Here is a 24,462-nt window from a genome sequence, read left to right on the forward strand (position 1 = left end):
TAACTACCAGGATTTTTCGTCATTTGGCCCAGCTTCCTAGCCGAGGCTGCCTTAGAGGCTGGAGGCGTGGGCTACAAGCCCAGCTGGAGCCAAGCCTATCTCTCCGGACCTGAGAAGAGCCATGTCTCCAGCGCCATTGTTGTTTCATCTGCTTCCGGCCTTGGGGCATCATTGAGAAGAGCTACGCGGAACCTCTCCCTGTGCCCTAGAATGGGAATAATGATAGTATCCATCTACCTCACTGGGCTGTACAGAGGACTAAAGGAGCTGCTATTTGTAAGAGCCCCTGGAACAGTGCCCAGTATACAAGAAGCACTCTGTGCTTGTTTAATGAATAAATAAATGTCTAAAGTCATTCGTGCTGCAAGAGACCTTTAGAGATAGTCAAATCCCTTTATTTTAGTGTCACGGATGACACACCTGATTGGACAGACCGCTGACTTTACCTAGCAGACACTTTGGAACATCCCTATGAGCTCTACATGTCATTTGAATGACAACTTTAGCGGTGGCGACGACCACTGTGGCATTAGCATGCACCTGTTACGAGAGCGTTCTTCCACATCACAGTGGTTTAAACATCTTTTCTGCCCCTCAGGACCTCATGGTTCAGAATGTGAGGCGAAGTCTCTAGAGGGCCTTTCCTGCCGGACACAACACCTGTTCTGTATATGCAATGCCACCCTATTGCGGGGTGTAAGTGTGATAACACTGTCCAGCAAAAGGTCACACGGAGGTGCAGGGGAGGGGAAGAGAGCCTGGACCCAGAGACACCTCTCCATACATACACACAACTGATCTTATCAGCTCCAAAACACAGTGCAGTTTCCTTAACAGGAAAGGCACACTCGGCGATGGCCAGTTAAGGAAGCACTTGGGGAGGATTTAATTATAGGGGATAAAGATGCCTCTGGCTTAATGTGTTTGTAAAGATGCTGGTTTTACCCCTTGTTTGCACGGGACGGAAGGAGACTGTAGCAGAAATCTACCCTCCTCTGCACTCATCTGATGGAAAACGAGGGTAATAAAAGCACCTTCATCATGGGGTTGTGAACCTGAGTTGTGCTTATGCACATGAACAGTGCTGTCATCACTATGCAAAGCAATCTTGGCGATGCCCAGGGTTGGCAAGGATGTCATCCTATAGATGACAGAGCATTGCCAGCAATTTGGGGCTGTGGAGGCTGCATCTGGTCCATGAGATGCTATATTTTTGCTGTGCCTTCAGATCCCCTCTAGAAACCTGTTCTTCAAATATTTGGACAGTAAATCATTCAGAGGAAATCAGCTACACTCTCTTTGCCCTAAGGACAGAACAGGAGAGAAGAACCAGGTTTCCACTCCAGCAACGGGACTTTGTTTAGATAGTAGGAGGAACTGGCCGTCACTAAAGATTAACTTTAAAACCTAAGTAATTTGGGCTAATTGGAGGGAGATGAGTCTGAATCACTTAAAATTCCGAGTTAGACCCTATTTTTAAATGAAATACAGTTTTTTGCTTTCAAGTACTTGCAGTGACTCAAACTAGGGTGCTTTAGTAAATAACAGTGGTAATTAGCATCTTGTCTCTTTGGAGGGAAACGTAAGCTCCAGGAGAAAATTTTTAACGGAAGCACAAAAGTGAGCTTCAGCCTACCCCTGTCAAATTACTCCCAATTTTGAATCTGCAGGGGAACTACTAACCTGGGGATAGAGTTCAGTGGCCGAGGGTAGTGGTGGATACTTTTTTTCTTAACTGTCTTTGAAAAACAGGGCATTTGAGATGGTCCAGGCATGGAGAGCACAGGGCCGATGACCTCCCCAGTTTCCTTCAAGCTCTCTGAGTTTATTTGCCTTATGGCTTAGCTTTTTAAACATCAGGAGAATCCTTTAAGCCCTTGTGTCCTAGTCTTGTCATTTATTACCACCATGTGGCAATGCTAGGGTATGAAGCCAATAAATCATTTGGACGGGAAGTGACTACAGGCCGGATTAATTTCATTATCATCCTTAAGCAGATAGGTGTCTAGCACGGCCGATGTCTCCAGTGAAGACTGATGTTCTATCTTTCCTGACGGCCCTCCCCCTGGCCTTGCAGACAGCTATGGTGGTTCTTCCTTTTCCCTGCTGGAGTGGCTTGTCCTGCCTTTCCCTCTGAAGGGCAGTGAGTGGCCACACCCCCTTCCTTTGTGGTCCACCTCATGCCACACGGTCGCCAGGGGACTCCAAAAAAGCCTGATCAGGGTGGCCCAGCCCTCCTGGCACAGCTGAGCAAGACAAGCACATCAGCTCGCCAAAGGAGGGCGTCTGTGGTGGTGTTCCTTCTAAACCCGCTGAGACAAACTCGCTACCCAGACAACACAGAGGGAAGGTGACTGCCAGGCTGCAAGCCTGAACTTCAAACTGATGCCCTGATAAGCCCCTAAGTTCTTACACTTGCCAGGGAGCACCCCTAACTCTAACCTCCTATCCATTAAATTCCCTCTGGAGCACGGCTGCTCTGAGTGTGGCTCACAGGCATACATACGCTCAGAAAGCCCCCTGGGGATTTTTACAAGTTCCAAAAGCTGAGACCCACAGCTCTTGGCACGATGACTTCAAGGTTGGAAAGTCTGAGCTGCGGGAGGGTGAGCACGAAAGCAAGTCGCTACCCCGTGGCTCTCTCTACTGGATGCTCTCCGGCAAAGGCTCCGGTGGCGCCCACCCAGGTGTCACCCAAAGAAGCTATTTCCAAACTAGTTCTAAGAACCACTTAGCCAAAGAGCCCAAGGAAGAGGTGTCCTCTGTTTCTGGCCACTGCCCAGAAAGCTCTGCTCAAGAATGGTCTCTGCTTCCTCCCTGGAGAGGGGAGAGCCTGCAGGGTCCAAAGGCCTTCTCCGTGCAAACACATTTATTTCCCAGGGACTTCGCAGGCATGAAAGACAGGATGCGCCTACTCTCCGAGTGGCCTGGGAAGCTGCTCCTGCTGTCTCCTCTGTCTCTGGAAGACCTACTGCATCAATGCATCCGCCCGCCATCTTGGCTGCTCCTCTACCCAGGGACCCTCCCACCTGCATGGTTTATGGTGCCTATCTCCTGCCCATCTCTGAGTCCCTCCGCTTGTCTCCATCTCAAGAGCCACCATGTCATTTCTGACCAACATCATTCCTCACCTGAAATTCTTCCAGTGACAGCTTCTAAGGGTCTCCCTAGTTCCAGCTTTGTACCTCTTATAACCATGCTTCAGACACAGCCACAGGCATGTCTGAGACACAAATCTCCCCTGCTTAAGATCCTCCCGTGGCTTCTTGGGATTATTGTTGGGACACAAGTCCAATTCCTGAAGAAGCTGATAGGGCTGTACAATCCGTATCTCCCCTCCTTGCCTCCCTCCCCATTTCTCTGCCTTCCTCTCAGTCAGGCTTTGGCAGGTACTGGTTAAGCCACAGACCCTAGAACCCAACTATCTGAGTCCAAATCTTGGCTGTGCCACTGACTAGCTGCTGGTAAACGTCCCTGAGTGTACCATCTATAAAGAGGGTTAGTAACAGCACCTACCTCATAGGACTGCTATACATGGGATGGACTAAGCCAGAGTAAGGGGCAATGCTGAGGGCAGCACCTGGCACAGAGTGAGGCCTCCGTCACATCGGCTATTATTGGCTCTCACTGCCAACCCCCCCCCCCATCTCAAGTTTTAGGCAGCTGCAAGTCTTTGTGTGGAAGAACATGTGTCTTCTCCCTTCCCTGTGGGGTGTGCTGGTGCCCCATCCCAGACTGGGAAAGTACTCATTCTTTAGGTCTCTGCTTAGTCAGCTTTCTCCAGGAAGCTTTCTCTGATGCTCTGAGCCGCAGCACTCTTACACCATAGGTGTTGCCTCATACTTGTCTTCCCCCTTCTTCATCCCCTCCCGGGGGTGGTAGGCTCCTTGAAGTCAGGAACTTGGTCTTTGTTCCTCTTGTGTGCAACCCGGCACATAGCAGATATTCACCAAAAATTTGGATAATGTTGCTGAATGACTCCCAGTATTCATCTCAGTGTGTTCCAGAACCTTCCCTGCCTCCTGTCTCTGTCTCTGTCTCTCTCTCTCTCGTGCCATGCACGCTTCTCTGGCACACAGATCTCTGAGAGGTCATGTGCACCCCACACCCACCTTGGCACTCACCCAGCATGTGGGTCAGGGGCCAAAGGAGCTATTACTGGGGACACCTGGGTGGCTGAGTCGGTCAAGCATCTGACTTTGACTCGGGTCATGATCTCATGGGTTTGTGGGTTCGAGCCCCGCATTGGGCTCTATGCTGACAGCTCAGAGCCTGGAGCCTGCTTCAGATTCTGTGTCTCCCTCTCTCTCTGCCCTTCCCCTGCTCTTGCTCTCTCTGTCTGGCTCTCAAAAATAAACATAAAAAAAGGATGTATTACTGAATATTGCAAAGGAACAGGAAATGTAGGACTTCTTCAGAAAAAAAGGACCCCACACAAAGGTTATGTGGCTCTGTGAACACCGTGGAGACCTGTGAGGTGAAGTTTCCCACCCAAACTGCCGGATGGAGACTGATCAGTCACATGAAAATCGAAGGCCTTGGGGAGGGGGTGGGAAGGGGGTGACCCGGCGGGGGTGGGGGGGGAACTGTTGACCACGAGACACAGTAATGCCCAGGCTCTTCCAAACGAGCAACTAAAGAAAACTGCTGACCTGCAAACAAGCCATCTGCAAATTGCCAGAAAATGGTGGGGGTCCCATAATTTTTTTTTTTAAACAATTGCCAGGGTACTACCTGGAGATGATCTATCAAGACAGGATTGGGCCTGGGGAAGGAGATGTTGGGGGCTAAGCCTTGCTCTTACCTCATAGTGGCCAATGGTATTTAGCTTGGTTATTCCATCTTCGAGAATCACAGATGAACTGTCAATATCCAGAAGTTCTTTTTGTCGTGTGCCCACTTGCAGCTCTGAAAAGAAAAAAAAAAGAGAGTGCGTTTTGTTCTCCTTTGAAATTGAAGTGAGAAAGTTTAAATGCTATTCTGTAATGGTAGCAATTATTATTTATAAATAAATAAATCTTAAAGTGTTTAATGTGTGTCTGAAAGTTTGGAGATATATGAGCCAGACTGGTAGCCTGAGTTTTGTTTCTGTTTTGTGTTTAGGGCTCTGACTTTTAGGACTACATTTCCCTGGGGATGCCTGGGTGGCTTAATTGGTTAAGCATCTGACTCAAGATCTCGGCTCACGGTTCATGAGTTCAAGCCTTGCATCGGGCTCTGTGCTTGCAATGTGGAGCCTGCTTGGGATTCTCTACACCCCTGCCTCTTTCTAGCTCATTCACTCTCTAAGTAAATAAATAAACTTAAAAAAAGAAAAAAAGACTACCTTTCCCTGAAGCTTGTACTCCGAGGCTAAGCCTGGAAGTAAAGCCAATGGAAACAAAATAATGCATCCTTACAGGGACTAAGCTCTTCAAAAAATTCCCAAAACAAATTTTTAAGTTCCCAAGCAGGTGCTCTGTGAATTATCTTCTGTAGGTCCCTGGGCGGGGGTGCATTGGTGGTCTAATATCTCAAGCCACACCATTCAAACTGTTTTATGGAGATTGCCAACTTGTGCCCTGGAGCTAGAATGTGGCCCACAGATGTGTATTTTTGTGTGTCAACCTACACAACGTTTTACTTATTCAGCACCAACATTCAAAGTCAATTCAGCACCAAGGCACCAGCATTCAAGGCAGGAGATTGCACACAAAAATTCGGACTGATTTCCTCTTTAAAAACAAGGAAACAAAAAACGGAATCATCGGATAATACTGACCACTCAGGCCCGCATGCAGTCACTGGCCGAAGCTGAGTGGCACCGATCCTTTAGATGGCACGTCTTTCCCCCCAGTTAAGTTGGGTCCTGCCATTTCCCAGTGTCCTAGATGGGCCAACACCCCTATTTATGGTAGTTCCTGCCCCTGTGGGCATCTGAGTTTGTGAGCCTCTGCTAGAAGCGGTCTTAACCACAGCTGCTTCCGGTATTGGATTTCTATACAATTTATGGCTGGTTCTAAGGCTTTTGCCCTCGTTTTCTGGGGCCAGCCTTGGAGGTAGTTTGCAAGATCATCACACATGCAGAAGCCTGACATGGCTGGAATGCAGTGTTCCCATTTCCCATCAGAAGCTTCTAACAGACTTGTTCTGCTCCCTACTTTCCTACATCAGGAAGAACCGATGGGCTCAAACACAAGAACGGCAAGAGGTTGCTACTGCTGACCCGGCACTGGCAGGACTAAGGCCACTGGACTGTTTTCCCCACGCTTGTTGGCTCCATGTGCCCAGCTCTTGGCAGCCAGAGCCACACTTTTGCAAAGGTAGGGAAGGAAGTTGACAGTCCAGGTCAGGTGATGGTTTCCCGTCTGGGGCTGCCTCTTTGGCCCGGCCTCTAACCAAATGAGCTAAAATGGTCTGCAAGTGCCCAACAGTCCACCCAACAGAAGGACACAGAAAAGAGGCAAAAGAGAGGTGCCTTAGTCCCTTCTTTGACGCCAAGTCCTGTAGTTGCACGCTTGCGTTGTTTCACCCCAACTTCCCAGGCCCTGCCTCCAGGCTTTTCTAGATGGCCTTTTAGCAGGAGGTTTGGCTTGGAGAGCCAGGTGGGATGATTTTAATTGCCTGCTTCGTGGAGGCTACGACTGTACATTGAGGGGAGATAAACCTTGTTACGCTGTCTGTCACTGCTGTGATTTTACTCTTCTTGCCTGTCCCATTATCTGCTATAAAATCCCACGACAGTCTCTTGGGAGGGCTGCGGGGAGCTCAACTTTAAAATGTTGATGAACATTTGAGTGGAGCGGAGCCCTGTTAGAGCACTCATGCATATGCTCTCCTTTGCAGTAGACCAGTAGAGCCCGAAAATGAATTCATAGCAGATGCTGCTTCGCGTTGGGGAGGATGGAGAATATACTTAATGCAGGACGCGATTAGCAGAGACGAAGATGACCTTTCCAGTGTGCTACAGTTAACACCCAGAGTCTGAGCCACCCGCTAATGACACACAACAAACAAATCAAATGCCAATGTGAAATGCAACACACACACAGGGCGCGGGGTTTACACCTTTTTGTACTTCTTGACGCAAGGTGAATCCATTCAGTCTCAGGGTTACCAATCTCATGAATCTGATTTACAAACATAATATTTTTGTAAAAAAAAAAACCCCAAAAACAAAAACCCCAGCATCTTTGAAGGATAACGCTGCCTAGGAAAAAATCATGTACATGCTCTTGGGAAAGCAGTACAGTCTCTTGGCTCCCAGACATGCCCTCTGGGAACAGCCCCAGGCCATGTAAGTTTCAACAAACAGAAGCATGCATGCTGTGGGCAGGGGGGAAAGGGAGAGACGGAGGGAGAGAGCCAGCGGAAGAGACATTCATCAGGGATTGGGACAGAACAGCTCCCTCCTTGCCTTACCAAGACCAATTTCATTCAGCTGAAGTCCATAAGGAGAGCCATTTTTGCTTAGGAATGCCTGGAAAATCTTTTCTTTGGCTTGGCCTATGGTATCACAATCAAGAACGTTGACTGAAATATTCCGACAGACATCTGCACTCTCATTTTCTGGGATCTTTTCAAAGACCACGTTTAATGCCTGCAAGAATACAAACAGGTTTCCAAGTCTATTAGATAATTGCAATCTGAAAGGCTTTCATAAAAGACACAAACCTTGGTGAGTCCCACTAATACCTCGGACAGCACATTAGCAAACACTGTGTCCCATTATACTACTTTAATCTTTTTTCCATAATCCATTCTTTTCAGGGATAATGGAAAGGAAAACAGAAAAGTTAAAACTCTCATTACAGAGCAAGCATTGAATAAATATATCCGAGAGTAAAATACATATACACATAAATGTTCTAGAAGTGGTGATTTCTAATTTCATCTTCAAAAACAAAACAAACAAACAAACAAAAAACCCCCCAAAACTGGAAAGGTTCCACAGTACATGAGGGCAGACTGGTGATTATCTTTTTTTTTTTTTTTTACATTTATGTAGTTTTGAGAAACAGTGAGACAAAGTGTGAGCGGGGGAGGGGCAGAGAGAGAAGGAGACACAGAATCTGAAGCCGGCTCCAGGCTCTGAGCAAGCGGTCAGCACAGAGCCTGATGTGGGGCTCGAACCCACGAACCGTGAGATCGTGACCTGAGCCGAAGTCGGATGCTCAGCCAACTGAGCCACCCAGGCGCCCCGATTGTCTTTTTTATTAACAGGACCACAGAGTCCCAGAAGTGAAGTTCCAGGTGACAGGGAAGGTCAGGGAGGTCCCCATATTGATTATGCTGAAGAGGTTACTTTTTAATATGCAGCATTAATTGCAATAACATTCATCTCCCCATCCACTTTCAAGATCTTCAGTTTCCCAAGCCCTCATTAAAACCCTGAGATCCCCACCCCGTACTAGTATGCTTGCATTCATTGCTTACGTTTCAGTGCCAGCATTTACCGTTTTGCCAGTTCACATTCTCCTAATGCAGCAAAGCCTCAGAATCAGACTGATGGGGGAAGGGAAGGGCTTTGTGAGTGTGTGAAAACACAGAACGAGGGAGTATTTCAAAACAAATTTAAAAGCAATTTCAGGTTTACTTTGAGAACAAACAAACACATCTAACACAACAACGTTTACCTACTACAGCTCCTTGGGGGAACAGATTCAGGGAAGAGCGTCTTGTCATTAGCATCACATACAGTTTAGATTCTGAGGTACCTTGGTAATCTCAGAATCAAGGGTATGGTGTGAAATGCTCAGTTTCTTAATGTTTTTGAACCTGGCTGTAATGAGGGAATGTAAAATGATTAACTAATGGAAGTTTTTTTTTTTTTAATAAAAACACAAGTAAGGAGAGAATGGGGATCCTTAGGGTTCAGTCAACTTTAAAATGGGTACAGTAAGGTTACCTAGGTGGCTCAGTCGGTTAGGCTTCCTACTTCCGCTCAGGGTATGAACTCACTTCGGGAGTTCGAGCCCCGCGTCAGGCTCTGTGCTGGCAGCTCAGAGCCTGGAGCCTGCTTTGGATTCCGTGTCTCCCTCTCTCTGCCCCTCTCCCGCTCGCACTCTCTCTCAGAAACAAACGTTAAAAAAAATTAAAAGCAATAAATTAAAAAAACGTTAAAAGGTAATAAAATGGGGGGAAAATGGGTATAACAACAGTACCGGCATTGTTAATTACATGGGATGAGGCACATCAAAGTCTCCGCACAGGGCTGGGCCCCTGGGAAGGGTTTGAGGATGAGGACGATGATGATGGTAAAAGTGGGAAGTTATTATTTCATGCAACTCATCCGAAGTCTTATTATAGCCACTGTGAGTAAGCCTTCATGCGGAGACTCAGAGACCTGGCGGCCAGGGCTCTGATTCCGTACCCGCTCCGTGTCCAGCAGCGGAAAGAGCACGCAGCCTGCAAGCGGAGCGTGGCCGAGCACCCACTCTAGGGGCCGCCTCTTGTGCCTCAGTTTGCTCCCCTGCAGAGTGGGAGTCGCAGTGGCAACTGCCCTGGAGCTCCTGTGCTGACGAACCGAATTACCCGCGGGGCACGGAGACCAGGGTCTGGCTGGTGGGCGCTCCGGAGGGACAAGGGCAGAAGCCCCGTGGCCGTGGGAAAGGGGCTCTGCCAACCGTGGGGTGGTCTCAGAGGCAGGTCTTCTACTCAGGGCCTTTACACCTTGCCCCACACTCCCGTGCGCAGTGACACCGGGGCAAACTTCGCTCCAGTCCCAACTAAGTGATCAACACCAAGGCAGTGCGGTCTGAACCCCTGAGTAGGCGCCTGGCAGCTTCCTTCTTCCTGGAACAGAGGGCACCTCCGGGGCGGGGAGATCCAGGGGGCGGGAAGGGAGGCAGATTGCCCGCAAATGCTGGCCGAGAGAGAAGGCTGTAGAGGGCATGTGCGGGGCAGAAAATCTAGAAGCCACCAGGGTGGCCACCCTGGTGCCAGAGTCCTCTCCCTCACCTCCCTTTCTCAGCACGGTTTACGGACACCCTGCCATGTATACGCGTCTTTTAACCTTCCCAACATCCTGGTTACGGGGCTGTGTTATGATCCCCGTTTTTGAGCGAGGAAATGGAGGCAGAGAGAGGTCAAATAACTTGCTCTGGGGACACAGCTCGTAAGTGGCAGAGCCAGGAGTGGGCATCAGGAACTACTCAGCTCCAGGGTCCCTCCTCCCCTCCCCCGCACCTGGGCCCTCTCTCCTGCCTTCTGGTCCCACCCACCACGTAGGAACCATGGGCCTCCAGAAACCCTGTCTTAGGTCCTAAGCAAAAATTGCAAGCTAGTAAGCAAAGCCCGAAGCTAGATCCCCAACACAAATGAGGGTTCAGGAGGCGTAAATGCCGACCTTGCCCTTGCAGTCTAAGCAGACCTGCCCGTGTCTTCCCTTATTTCTCTGCGAGCTGGTCTGCTCACAGTGGGAAGAAGGGTGGTTAAGCTATTTCACAGGGCTTCCGAAGATAAAGACAACTAGAAAGCACCTTTTAATCAGAGCTCCAGCGATCCCAGCTTGTTTAATAGTTTTATAGGTATTTGTGAAATAACACTCTGTGACTACCTAAAGGGCACTGTTGTCTTTAACAAAAACACCTCTTTACAGGTAAAGCAATAAATGTTCTACTTAAAAACATAACCAAGAGGAGGCAAAAAAAAAAACCCCAAAAAACAACCTTAACTGGATGTAAAATAATGTAAATCTGCCACTGCCTCCACAGCTAGATGGGTGGAAAAAAAGTAAAATGGTATTTTACAGAGGCCACAGGGAATTCTGAGCATCAATTCGGACACAAATTGATTTTTTATGTTGCTAACGCTTACTACTCCAACAGCAATTTCCTGAAGTCTAAGTATAGTCGGGGGGCTCTCAGAGTGGGCCCTACCTATTCACCCCACCCTGGGCTCAGCACACACTGGGCCTTTGTTCCCCATCAGGAAAGAGCCCCCATGGAAGGGCCATCTCTCCCCTCACAAACCCATTTAACCAGAGTCTTCCCTATCCCCTACTTGGTGTTAGGGGCTGGGGTGTAGGAGAGACCTTAGACATAGTCCTTGTTTTCAGAAGATTCACAGGACGTTTGGCAGACCAAAGCATCACCTTTGAAACACTACTCAGCCACCAGGTGCAACACTCAGTAAGTGTTGACAGAGAATTCAAGAAGGAAACACAGGAGGGCTGAGGGCCCTGAGCCCAGGATCAGACCATCTGGGTCAGATCTTGTACTCAGCTGTGAGTGCGTGGGTAAGTCCTCTAGCTTCTCTGAGCCTTAACACTCTCATTGTTTCTATCTAAGAGGAGTGACAGGGTCACTAAATAGTGACCTAATAATAGCAAATTAAGGAGTGTTTCCTGTGTGCCAAGCACACAGAAACCTTATCTCATAGATCCCACTATTATTCCCATTTTACAGATGACAGATTGAGGCCCAGAGAGGCTAGGAAATTGCACCAAATCACCCAGAAGGAAAATGGCAGAAGCAGGCACTCTTAAACCTTTGGCGATCCTGCCTTCAAAATAAAAAAAAAAATAAAAAAAAATTTTTTTTTAAATGTTTATCTTTGAGAGAAAGAGAGCACAACAGGGGAGGGGCAGAGAGAGAGAGAGAGAGAGAGAGAGAGAGAGAGAGAATCCAAAGCAGGCTCCAGGCTCTGGGCTGTCAGCATGGAACCCACTAACGGCAAGATCATGACCTGAGTGGAAGTCAGACACTTAACCGACTGAGCCACCCAGGTGCCCTCAAAATATGAAAATGTTTTGTAAACTAAGCATATGGTCCAAATCTACGGGATGACCGTTAGTTTTCAATACCCACAGAAGGCTAAAGGGCCCTAAAATCTACACTGGTCTTTTCTCCAGAAATCTGTCCCTGAACAGCTCTGGCTTTCCCTATTTCTTTGGCATAAATGTGTCAACAAAGCTAGGACAATGGATATGGTTGGTGGTGTCTTATCATGTAACCCAGTTTTGGCCAGTGAGATATAAAGGGAAAGGGTTTCTACTCTCACAAAAGGGGAGAGCAGTGCTTGGAGCTGTGGCAGCTATTTTGTGACTAGGAAGGAGGCACAAAAGGAGCCCAAAGATGGTGACTCTGATGGGTCGATGGCCCGGTCTTGAGGCTGCTCACCTCCTGACTTTCTGCTCTAGAATGCAATTCCATGTCCTTACTATTTCAAGCACCTTTATTTGGATTTTCTCTTACTTACAGCTGAACGTACCCAGCCTGACAGAGCTCACTTTGTTGATACTGAGGTTGCTAAATCTGCTCAGTGACCCTCACCTACTTTGCATCTGGACATGGTGTTCAGGGCATTCCAGAGGATACAAAGGAGAGCCTGGCACTGATCCTGACTGGGAAGTACGTAAAGACCAAGAGAACAATTGTGAGATACACATAATGAATTCTACTACCACGTAGAAAACAGTAGGTATGGGCGGAGCGCTTTGGGGGTCCAGAGAGACGTTAGCTCTAGCTTGGAGGAGCTTTTTCAAAGGGTGAGAAATCAGTGAAGACTGCGTGGAGGAAGGGGCATTTGAACTGAGTCTGGAAAGGAGCTGCCTGTGCAGCGGTACATGAGGAGGCCCCTGCGGGGGCCACATACTGGGCTTCGATTCTAACTAGACTGGCCAGGAGCAAGCTTCAATCTTCTAGTCAGGCTACGAGGTCAGGAAGTCGAGAAGAAGAGTCCCACTTCCTTTTGGTAGAATGGAGGGTGGAGGACTTGAAGAACTGTGTTTGCCTTTCCAAAACCACCACCTGCCATCTGAGGGGTTCCGTTACTATTTATGGAAACAAAAGCTGAAGAAGAGAATACCGTTCCGGGTTTCTAACCATCGTCCTCGGCGCTCACATGTAGCATGTTGAACACTTACCATTTACTACCAGGAGCTGTCGTAAATGCTTTGCTAATTCATTTAATCCTGCTCTGTTCATTTAATAACTGCTTAGTGAAGTGGACACTGTTATTAGCTTCACTTAGCAGATGAAGAAACAGAGAGAGAGAGAGAGGAGGGTTCAGAAATGTGTCCAGAATCTCAGAGCTGCTGGGGGTCATCACTAGGACACGACTATTCTCTTAACTGCAAAGCCAAAAGGCCACCAGTCAAGGTGATAAATGTCGAGGGGCAGTCCCAATGTGCCTGAAGATCTCGATAGATGCTCTCAGGGCATACAGGCTGGACAGACAGTCCAGCAGAGGGGCTCAACCTCCTCGGCTTGGCTTGGCATGGGGCCTCATGGAGCCCACTCAACCTGTAGGACGCCACGGGCTGGTGAAAGGTACCACTCGCAGGCATTTGTATGGAGCTCATGTCCACGCAGAGGAGAAATGACCTTTCCCGGCCTCTGCCACAGCCGGGCGTGGCCGGGTGACTATGTTCTGCCCAATGAGGTTAAGCAGATGTGCGACGTGACAGCCTCTGGGAAACTTCCTTAAAAGACGGCTGGTGGCCACTTGTCCCCTTTTCTACAGCCCTACTTCTGTCCTGCTGGCTGGAACGTGGAAGAAGGCTGGGCGGGGGTGAGCCAACACTTTAGACCATGAGGTGGGCTGCGGATGAGAGACGGGGAGCCTGGGTCTGTGAGGACATTCCAGAGCAGAGGCACCCACCAGCACCAGACTGTGCACCCCAGAACTTCTTGAGGGACAGAAGTAAACTTCTCTGTTGCTTAAGCCCCAGGTGGCTTGGCTCTCTGTTTCCTGCAGCAGAATTGCATTCTGATGGATTCAGCAACGTGCCTATCACCAAGAAGGGCTGTTAGAAGGGCAAGGGTATTTGGAAGATGCATGGGCCCAGAACCCAGAGAAAGGACCAGAACGGAAGGACCCCGTCCTTTTGTAAGCAGGTCGTGAACCGCCAGCCCCGACCACACCCCTCCCTCGCCTTTAGGTAGTTAGTTGTTCAGATGTATCATTGTGGTCTTCCGTTCACATCTGTCTGGCGGGATATCGTCTGCTATAGATTCTAAACACACAGACAGAGGGATTAGCGGTCACCTTGCCCGTAGCGCAGCTAATCCAAGAACCGTCACCCATGGGCAATGAGTGACCAACCAGAAAGAATGGTGAGAGGACACTGTGCTCCGTAGACCTTACGATCGACAAGAGAAACGGCTCAGACAGGAAAACTCTTATAAATAAATGACGGGAACTGCTCTGAGGTATGATGGCTAGACATCCCATGCTCTTTTCAGACCTCAAAACAAACATACAAAGCTAGGTTTCATGATCACCTGTTAATAGATGAAGAAACGGTTTACAGAGGTCCGGTGACTTGCCCAAGGTCACACAGCCTGTTAGTAAAGTGACCGACCTCGGATTCATCCCCAAGACTGTCAGACTCTAAGCCCCACCTGTCGGGCACCGTGCGACATAACACCTTGGGCGCTAAGGTACACAGCACCTAGACAGACCAGCACATTCGTGTTTCACTGGTGGCTTTACCCACCGTTCCTTCACACACCCTGGTTGGTTAAGGTACCAAGGAGATAGAAAAAATAAGGTTGCAGGGGGCTGGGAAGATGAATCGAAGGCCTGGAAAGAGGCATTTCCCCATGCTTTTTGCATACTTGGGTGGGGAAAGATGATCCAGCTACCTCATTAAGTCCTCACCCACATTCTTGGCTCACAAGGAGGGATGTTGCTACATCCTTGTATGATACCTTATAATACCTAGAAGGTAATTTTTTAAAAAAATGCGTTTAAAAAATACTTTATCATAACAGGGCTTAGGCCAATAATGACTTTCATTAAATAAAACTATAAAATATCTAATTTCATTTGAGAGCCAAATGAAGGTCAAGAGAAAAGTCTGGTTCTTACACCAAACTGAATTTTATGTATTTTTTTTTTTTAATGTTTATTTACTTTGGAGAGAGCACAAGCAGGGGAGGGGCAGAGAGAGAGGGAGACCCAGAATCCCAAGCGGGCTCCAGGCTCTGAGCTGTCAGCACAGAGCCCGACATGGGGCTCGAACTCATAAACTGTGAGATCATGACCTGAGCCGAAGCCAGACGTTTAACCGACTGAGCCGCCCGGGCGCCCCACACCGAACCGAAGTTTAGAGGAGAGATGTGGTAGGAAAGAAGAAAACTACTTCCAGAAGTCCAGTAGAGGAAATGTGAGCCACGAGTTGGAAGAGCAAGTCTCCAAAGCTTCTGATCTGAGGCTTTTCTTAAGATGGAGTCAGCAGCCCCGAGACATGCTACCAGATGTCCCCTCTAGTGCTGCTCTTGCCTGCCCTACCTCCCCCTCCACCTCATTTTCCTTCCCCCAAAGACGGAGAGCCCAAAGCTTCCTGGATCAGGGTATTTTACCACCACCCCTCACCCCACCCCCATCCTCGCCGCCAACAGAAAAAGAGGGAGGAAGGCCTTTTCCATCTTGAAGAAAAAAATTAATGCAGAAAATGTCCTCAAATCTAAGTTTCTCTCTCAAATTTTTCTGTACTTGCCAGCATTTGCTAACATTTGTTCATGACAGAATCGAGTAAGACTCTGTCTGAGGAAGCCCAAGATGATTGATTTCGGTATTTTAGGCTTAATATGAGTATTTCACGGTTTGTGTTTTGGCGAAGACCCCACGAGTTTCAGATTTATGGATACTGGTGAGGCATTACCAATTGCTGTGTCCCCAGAAAAAAAAGAAAGAGACCCAGGCTTTTGGAGGTCGGGGGGGGAGGCAGTTTCCAGTTCTCTATTATTTTCTCTGTTATGTCAAGCTCTAGATTAGGGGCTGGCAAACTTTCTGTAAAAGGCCAAGACAGTAAATATTTAAGACTTTGCAGCCTATATGGTCTCTGTGACAACTACCCGACTCTGCAGTTATAGGCAGGACAACAGCCACAGACGACAGTAAATGAATGTGCATGGCTGCGTTTCAATAAAACTTTATTTATAACGACAGAGAGCAGGGTCACATTTGGCCCACAGGCTCTTGTTTGCTGATCCCTGCTCTAGACAATGGTAACTTCAAATGGAATGCTGACTTTGCCGATGTGAAAAAAAGACATTGAAAAAAATGCCTTTTATCTTCACCATGATTTGCTATAAACGTCACCGTTCCCTGAGGAGTACAATTATAAATAAGGATCCTTAACAACGCAGAGTCACATTTGAGCCATAAAGAAGAAAATTAAATACTTTTGTATTTAGGTAACTAAATTATTTTCTAATCCCAAGATTATGGGTGTGAGAAGAAAGGGTATGAAGAGGGAAGTCATTTAAAGCACTCATTTAACGCTTATTTTTCATTTTCCACTTCTTGCCATCAACTGGGGAATGACTTACCTAAAATGATTATAAAAAATGGTTTCACTTCTTTGATCAGGAAGCTCAGAACAGTAACTACGAAGTTAGTAATGGTTTCGGTATTATTGCAAGTCATAATGGAAATGATTTGCACTATGGTAGAGAGCAAAAGGGGGAAAAAAAAAAGCCCAAGAATTGTTAATTAACTTCACTGTTTCTCCACAAATGCTAGGAGTATTAAAAACAAGATTGCTGAAGTGCAAACATCAGGATTTAATGAACAATGGGATGTAATTGAAGGAACACAGAATGACTTAATCGGGACAGTGGGTTGTTTAATTATGGGGATAATGGATCTTCTGAAAGGACAAACTAATGGAACAGAAGGAGTTAGGGAGTGGTGGGGAGAGCCACCCTGTTAAAGGAAGCATGTAGATGTGAAACTCTCACTAGAGATAGCCGGGACTCTGTTATATATGAGATATTTTATTAAACATGACTGTCCCCAAAATGGTAACTACTGGGTTCAAAAAGGCAGACTGGTGCAGGCTGGCATAAGTCTTCAATAAACCGTAGTGGAGGCATTAAGATGTCTATAGACATGTATCTGTACTTTTTCTGAGAATTTCTAATAATGTTAAAGACGTTCTCATAGATATGAGAACGAGGGCAATAATATGTTTGTCGGAGCACTGTTTCCCAGGGTGCCAAGATGCTATCTCTCAGATATAGCAGATTGGCAGGCTCATTTCCTGGGTTTAAGAGTTCAAAAAACCATTTCTCGCTTAACTTTGATTACAAGTCAACCTTCTCCTGCTAATTCAGCACACTTTGCTACGAGTTATTGGGTTTTCTCATCTCCTCTTGAAAGTGAAGCAAATGTCCTTTCTCCCATGTGGTGCACTTTCCTAGAACTGAAATCTTCATGCCTTCCTTTGCGCTTCCAAAATTTCAGGGGATCTGCTCTGAAATCATTCTCTCGACGCGGACACAGCACAGCCTGCAATCTCAGGGTGGGCCTGAGGTTCTCCAGCAGCAAATTGAACACGCCTAAAATGTTGTAAAGGGGGAAGAACCACGGAGCAAAAAGCTTATTCCTCTTCCAGCTGTCAAACCTGAATCCCCTGATATTAGAGGCAGTTTGCATGTGCGCAAACCCGGCTCGATGCTGGCATTCACGGGGGTGACCGTGTGTGGGGCAGCCTCTTCATCGAACGCCAGCCTGCAATGCCTTGATAGAGAAGGATGTTTCCCGTGATACCTGAGTAAGTATGGCCGTATGGGGCTTTTTGAGCAAAGAGAGGAATTTTTGCAGTGAGCAAAGAATTGCCTCTCAGAGCCCATTTGTTAGTAGAACGATTTCACGTATGAGAAATTGGCAGGATGTCTTTGTGTTCTAGAAAACACCCCAGACCTCAGGGAGAACACATCCTAATCTTAGAGGTGTGAAACCTAGCTCTCGGGTTGTTACATGAGGTGCTGTGTTTCTGAGCACTTAGCCAAACGGGAGTTTGGGGGGCCCCTTTTAAATGTGTCCCTGTCATGGCAGCAGGCTCTGTCATTTCAAGTTGCTCGTGTGGCTGCTCTTGTTTTTTTCTCTGACTTTTCTTTCCTTGAAAGAATTTACACACACACACACACACACACACACACACACAGAATCGAGTTTGTTCAGCATACCCCGGTTTTCAATTACATAAACCACCTCAGGCAAATTTAGAAAATCAAGATCTCAAACCACTGGGTGTTCATGACGGGGGTGGCGGGGGGGCGGTCAGGAGGGAGGTAAGAAAGAAGGAGAGGGAGGGAAGAGGGGAGAAGGTGAGTAGAGAGGGAGGGGGGGAGGAGGAGGGAGGAAGGAAGAAAATTATAATACGATGGTTAAGGCTGGGGGAACTTGCCTGAAAGGAAATGAAAAACCTTAAATTTTTATATTGACCTTCTGCCAACATTTTGTCACACAAGCATAGCCCAGATCATGTGCCTTCTCTGGAGCTTCTAATATAACCATCCACCATGAAACAGACAGGTTGGGGCAGGTACAATACAAGGGAGTAAAAATCATTTTTAAAGGCAAGGCCCCTGGAAACGAGTGGTCTACCCCTTTTCCAGTTCCTATCTACTGGCAAATCTGCATTTGAAAAGAAAGATCTATCTGGATTTCTAAATTCATAATTTCCCATTAGCCTTCTCCCCAGGGGCTATAAAGGAAAAGAGAATCCAAGAATCAACATGAATCCCTTCAACATCAAGAAACATTTGGATGAAGAGTTGAGAGTTAACAAATCCGAAACACATGGTCTTAATTGACTGTGAAATAAATAACGTTTCAAAATGAAAGGCGGAAAAAGTGTTTCCATGTAAAACATTAGAAAGGACTCAAACCTCCAAAGTTGCTTCGGGCATTTGACTCCTTCCCCACTCCCAGCTGGGTCCTCTCCTTCCCTCTCCTTCCTGCTGGGGGCTCATGCTTTCATGAAACTAAATCAGTGCTACATTTCCCCCAACCTATACACGCTCACAGATATTTCTCTTTGGGAATCTGTGGGGCCTGGAAAATGTTTCAAAGTGAAAGCATGAACATCCCTGGGGGTAGGACCGAGACCCTGGGTCCGTCTTCAAACAATCATAGGGGAAGGTGTCGACAGGCCCTGATGCAAACAAAGTTTGTTTTGTTCTCCAAAACACCCTGCCCTCTCCGCACAGGACGTACATTAGAATTATCTGGAGTGTTGGAAAAAAAAAAAAGCCTATCTGTGCCTGGGCTTCGTCCCCAGCAGTTCTGATTTAATCAGTCCTGAGGGGAGGCCCAGGCATCGGCCTATCTGGATCTGCGTTTCTAACAAGTGCCTGGGGAGGGGTGAATTAAATTTAATACAGATTTACACGGCCCGCACACAGCAGTCAGTGTCCTAAGTGCTTTACAGAACACTGACTCTGCACCCTTGCGACACCCATGAAACAGGCAGGCACCATGATTGTCATCTCCACTGAGGAGACTGAGGCATAGGGAGCTTGGGAAACGTGCCCCGAGTCACGCAGGGGCAGAGGCAGGATACAGCGTGTGCCTCTTCATCACTATACCAGCAGTTCTCCTGGGGGTTCCGGGACCAGCTGCTTCTGCAGGGAGCGCTTTAAAAATGCAAAATCCCAGGCCCTCCGCAGACCTACTGAATTAGAAACTCTGGGGTGCTGCCTTGCAACTGGTGCTTGACGAACTCTCTAGTGGATTCTGATGCATGTTAAAATCTGAGAGCCACTGCCCCTCGCTTCTTGGCTACAGACAGTTGTAGTAACGGAAATCAGAACACTGAGAAATGTTGACTTTCTGCTCAAGCCTCCCGCCTTGTGGATGGCAGTCGGGTGTGGTGCCTTCAGGGCAGGGTAAGCTGCATGGGGCAGTGACCTAGAACTCGAAGCAGCCGATCTGTGGACTATTCTCCCACCAGAGGATGTAACCATAACACAGCCCACAGCGACGTGGTGCCTTCTCCAATTAGGGAAGGAATTCTTCCAGGATGACACCACGGTTCTCACCGTCCAGAGCTAAGCCACAGGAGACTCAGCCCCCTTACTGAGTAATACCAAAACCCCACCATCATTTTCTCCTCCTCCTCCACTAACGAGATTGTGAAGAAGCCCAGAGTCTCCACGAAGCTGAAGATCAAAACCAAATGACGGCAACCTCTTTCCCCCGTCTCCACGAGCAGAAAATGCCTAAGTAATTTCGGAGGTATTTGCCGGGCTTGGCCCTTTCTCTAAAATCTGTGAGCGCGCAGGAAATCGGTCTCTCTTCCTTTAGGAAGGGAAGAGAAGAGGGTGGTGGGGGGTAGGGATGGGTGAAAAGGAAGTTCTCCACTGGGTGAAACCTTCCAGCAGCCAGGCAGTCATCTTCCTGGAGTGATTTACAGCGTTCCTCTAAAAATATCTATGAGATCACAGAACATTAAGTGCATGACACCAAACATTTGTAACTAATCCATGAAAATAAAGTAAGGGTGTCATGTTGCATGGGGAACACAGTGGAATTTGTCTTGTGTTATCGTTCTAAAATAAGACGGCCTCAATTTGGTTGAAATACATCTTCACACATTGTCTTCCAGAGCAGAGCCGTTTGAGAAATTCTGATTGCAATTATAAGTGCTGAATAGGGAGCACTTTGCATTTCCTTTGACGACGCTGAAAGCTATAAGCTATCCTGATATTAAAATCTTTGGAAATTGATGAGCACCCCAGGCATCATTACAAGCCTTCCCACCCCCATCCCAGTAATTAAAATCTATTATGTGAACACGTGTTAATAGTTTATCAACTACTGTTTTTAATTAACTCATCGTCTGAGGCCTCCCACAGTAGGAATGATACCGCTTCATTTTAAGTGGACCCCCCCCTCCCTACCCCCACCCCACCATCCAACTCCCAGCCAGGCTTCTTTCCGAGTCTGGAAGGAAGGCTTCATCACCAACATACCACAGTACTGAATTCTGGAACCTGCCACAGCAGCCAGTCTTCGTTGAGGGTGTACAGGGCTTTGCAAGTGATCACATCCACGGGACCCTTGTTTATTTTCTGGTTCAAGGTCGTTACCAGCAAATAGAATGGCTCTCCAACCGTCTCCTGGGAAGAGACACAAAGGCGACAGTTAGCGGTCTGCAGAATCCACTGTACTTTCTTCCAAAGAGTTAAAGTTTCAGTTTATGGCAGTGCGACAGGAGACAGGAGGCGGTGTCTTCTAACAATCCACACGAGACTCCCAAGAAAATACACACTGCTTCACTCAGGATTGGGTGCAAAACTCAGGAAGCGCCTCCTCTCCCCACACATGCAAGCACAGACACACACACACACACACACACACACACACACACACACACACCCAGAATTTACAGTCAACAGCAGCACGAAGTTCTCAGAGGGTGGTTCTGTGACGTTTAAGCTTCTATATGGCAGACGGATGCTCATATTGGCTAATGCCTATAGGAGATGCAGAGGCCTAAGCTTTGTTTACATTCTTATCGAATCGCCCTTCTGAGCAAACCAAAAATAAACGGCATTAGAACGCACACATGATAATTAGCTCTGGTAACCAGAATAAATGTCAGAACATTTTGTACGTTTGCCAAGAGGGTACTTTTTGGTGTTAAGAGCTTCTCATGAAGGAAGTGGCCTTCAGTTATCACAATCGGTAGCCTTCCTCCCTTCTCCCCTGGTGCCGGCTAGCACCCTGTGGTTTGCAGAGCTGCGGGTGGGACATGTACCGGCAGCCTTTGCCTTTGCTGGTGTGGGGCCACTCGTGTACCCCAACTCCCTTCCCTGGGCCAGAGCCGACACCATAGCTCTAAGGCCTTCCTCCCAAATTCAGCCCATCCTGACTGCGTCTTGCTCCCAACTTCTGCCGTGTGCATCTGTGCCTACACCAGGGGCTACCTACTACCCTCAGGGGGACTGAAATGCCTCCACTTTGCAGCCACACTGTGCTTGCATGGGCTCTGAGCGGCTCAAGTGGGAGGCTGGTGTGTTCTTCCATTTCAGCCTCACAGAGCATGCAGCCCCGGTCCTCAGTAGCATATTTGCTAAACAATCAAGGTCTACAATCAACAGACAGTAACCAAACGTGGGAGAGGAAGAGCCAGGAACCTGGAAGTCAAACTGCCTTGGTGATGAGGATACCAGCCAAGTGGCTAAGGCTTGAAGCACCCGTTTACCGTTCAGTGTCACAGCCCGGCTTGAAAAGGAGAAATTCCACTGGGTCTCTCCCCTGCTCTCCCCTGAACAGGTAAACAAAGACCTCTTTCAAGATTCTTGGGATCTCACCCCACCCCACCCCCCCCAGCCTGCCCATCCCATGCTTTATACTCCCTGCAAAAACATGTGCCCTCCCCAGTCCCAGGGTTTCCTTTGGTCCCCTTCTGCCACCCTCCATTCCACTGGCTTCCCTTTATCACGCTTCTCTTCCCTGCTGACATGTCCTGGAGTCTCTTCCTTAGTGGAGGACACAGTTGGAATGTTCAAAACTTTCCCAGGTGGGGAGAGAGCGGGGACTAGCACCTGACATTTAAATTCTTCTGGGAAACTTCCTTTATCTCATGGTTCGCAACAACGCTGCTCTCTTCTCTCTCCCTCTGTCCCCTTGGGTAATGTCCTGGCTGCAAACTTAGAACTTCCACTTCTCTTTTTCCCTCCAGCACGCATCAGAGTCAGGGGTGAGTGTCCTTACGAGCCTTGTGGGCTGGATTTGCCCACAGAGGCTGCGGTTAGGGGTCAAGTGGGCTCTGTGGGGCTGGAGGGCAGCTATGGACTCCATGGCTTCGGAGTCAGGAGTTCCCCGGAATTCTCCAGAGTGCAGCTAGATGGAGGTAAGTAATATTTTGCCTTACACTGTTATCCACACCCAGAGTTCTAAACCTGGGTAATCGTCACCAGAATTCCTTGGGGCTCATGTAAAAAATTCAGATGCCTGGACCCTACTGTAGGCCTACAGATCCAGAATTTCCGGAGGTGAGGCCTGGGCATCTGTGGTTTTAACACCTTCCCAGGGGATTCTGACGTGTATCTGGCTTAGAAAACTGTGAGGTCTGTCACTATTTTTTAAAAATGTGTGTTTATTGGCAGCTTTTCCTGCCCGTGGGTCCCATCCCCGTGCTTTAATAAAATCACCTTAAAAATACATTTATTTTGAGAGAGAGGGAGGGAGGGAGAGAGAGTGGGGGAGGGGCAGAGAGAGAATTCCAAGCAGACTCTGTACCATCAGTGCAGAGCCCGTCATGGGGCTCGATCCTATGGACTGCGAGACGGTGACCTGAGCTGAAGTCAAGAGTTGGACACTTAACCAACGGAGCCACCCAGGCGCCCCCTCTCCGTCACTATCGAACACAAGTTCTAAGTTAGTCACAATTGCTGGGGGCTTAGGTGTCTTACGGGACCAGAGAACACAGCTCCGCAGGGAGCTGGCTGTGGGGGAGTGCACCTTCCGGAACCACTCCTGTGATGGGAACAAAGCTCGGCCCCTTCACCTTCCTTTTCTTTGTGAGACCAGACTCTGGCCCTGGCTGAGCCAGAGGCTTTCATGCCTGTGATCTCCTTCTATCCTTAAATCCTCCTGTAAGCCTGTGGTACCCGCCTCACTGGGGAAGCAGTAAGCGGGGTGGCGAAGAGCTCTCAAACCCTGGTGCTTTCCCAAAACCAGCTGTGGGGTCCGAGGAGAGTCATGTCCATTCCGTGTGCCCCAATGCCCTCGTGTGCAAAATGGTCATCAAGATACTCCTCTCACAGGGTTAAATGAGAGGATGCCATGAGAAAAAGAAAGCAAAACTCTTAGCATGATGTCTGGCACACCCAATAAATGGCCGTTATTAGGAATACTTCCCTCACGGAGCCCTGGAAGTGGAGAGGAGGAAGTCACCGGGGGGTCACAGAGCCAGTGGCATCCGGGCAACAGGGTGTGGGGCAGGGTGGAAGGACCAAGGCTGTCAGAGCCCCCTACCCCCTTGGGCTTCTGGTGTGGGACGTCAGACCCTCTGCAGCACAGGGAATTACTCCACTGAGAATGAAAGCCTCACTGACTGACTAGCTCACTGCCACTTCCTCCTGGCGCGCGCATGGCCCTCACCGTCTCAAGTGCTCGACATGCTCTTGAATCAGCACTGCAAATTCTTGACCCAGAATCCTCTGCTCAAGGGAGCCGTTTGGGCTTAGCGCCCAGATTTTTGGAACACCCTCACCTCTTTAAGGCCCCAGGGGAGCAAAAACAAGGCTCCAACCGGCACTTGAGGGCTCAGATCCCAGGAGAGAGGGCTGGAAAGAAACTTAAAACCAGTGACCACGCCCCCCTGCGGAGCGGACAGAAAACAGTTGCTCAGGTGAGAAATACCATTCCCAGAGACGCACAGCTAACTGGGGTTGACATGAATTTAGAGCCCAAACCTGCTCCTTCTACCCAAGACTCCCACTCCAGGGCTCTTTCTATTACCGCAGGATTCTCAAATGCAAGGCTCATGCAATGACTTAGAGAAGCTTGGAAACCACCCCCAGGGCTTGTGATTCAGTGGTGGGGCAGGAGCCTGCCTTTTAAGACTAAGACCCAGGACCCAGGTGTGGGGCCAGCCGCCTCTGTCTAGATGTGGTTGTGGCTGAGGCTAAGATGGTCGAAAGCAAAAACATTCACCCCAGAAGTAACTGCTCAACACCTCCCCAAAGCGTATGATGATTTATACCAAGTAAACAGAAAAGGCGGCAGATT

At 48.3% G+C, this 24,462-nt stretch overlaps 1 protein-coding gene across 1 annotated transcript in view; it reads right to left on the minus strand.

The window, feature by feature from the left end:
• PLXNC1 (plexin C1) overlaps positions 1-24,462 on the minus strand; it is a 151,037-nt gene that overhangs the window by 18,206 nt on the left and 108,369 nt on the right. The window contains exons 21-23 of the mRNA XM_058741784.1: positions 20,694-20,840; positions 7,402-7,579; positions 4,805-4,908 (exon numbers count right to left, since the gene is read on the minus strand). Coding sequence (XP_058597767.1) covers positions 4,805-4,908; positions 7,402-7,579; positions 20,694-20,840 — 429 coding nt within the window. The remainder of the gene's footprint in view (positions 1-4,804; positions 4,909-7,401; positions 7,580-20,693; positions 20,841-24,462) is intronic.

This window comes from Neofelis nebulosa, chromosome 8 (assembly GCF_028018385.1).
Source record: "Neofelis nebulosa isolate mNeoNeb1 chromosome 8, mNeoNeb1.pri, whole genome shotgun sequence".
In the NCBI taxonomy this organism is placed as follows: domain Eukaryota; kingdom Metazoa; phylum Chordata; class Mammalia; order Carnivora; family Felidae; genus Neofelis; species Neofelis nebulosa.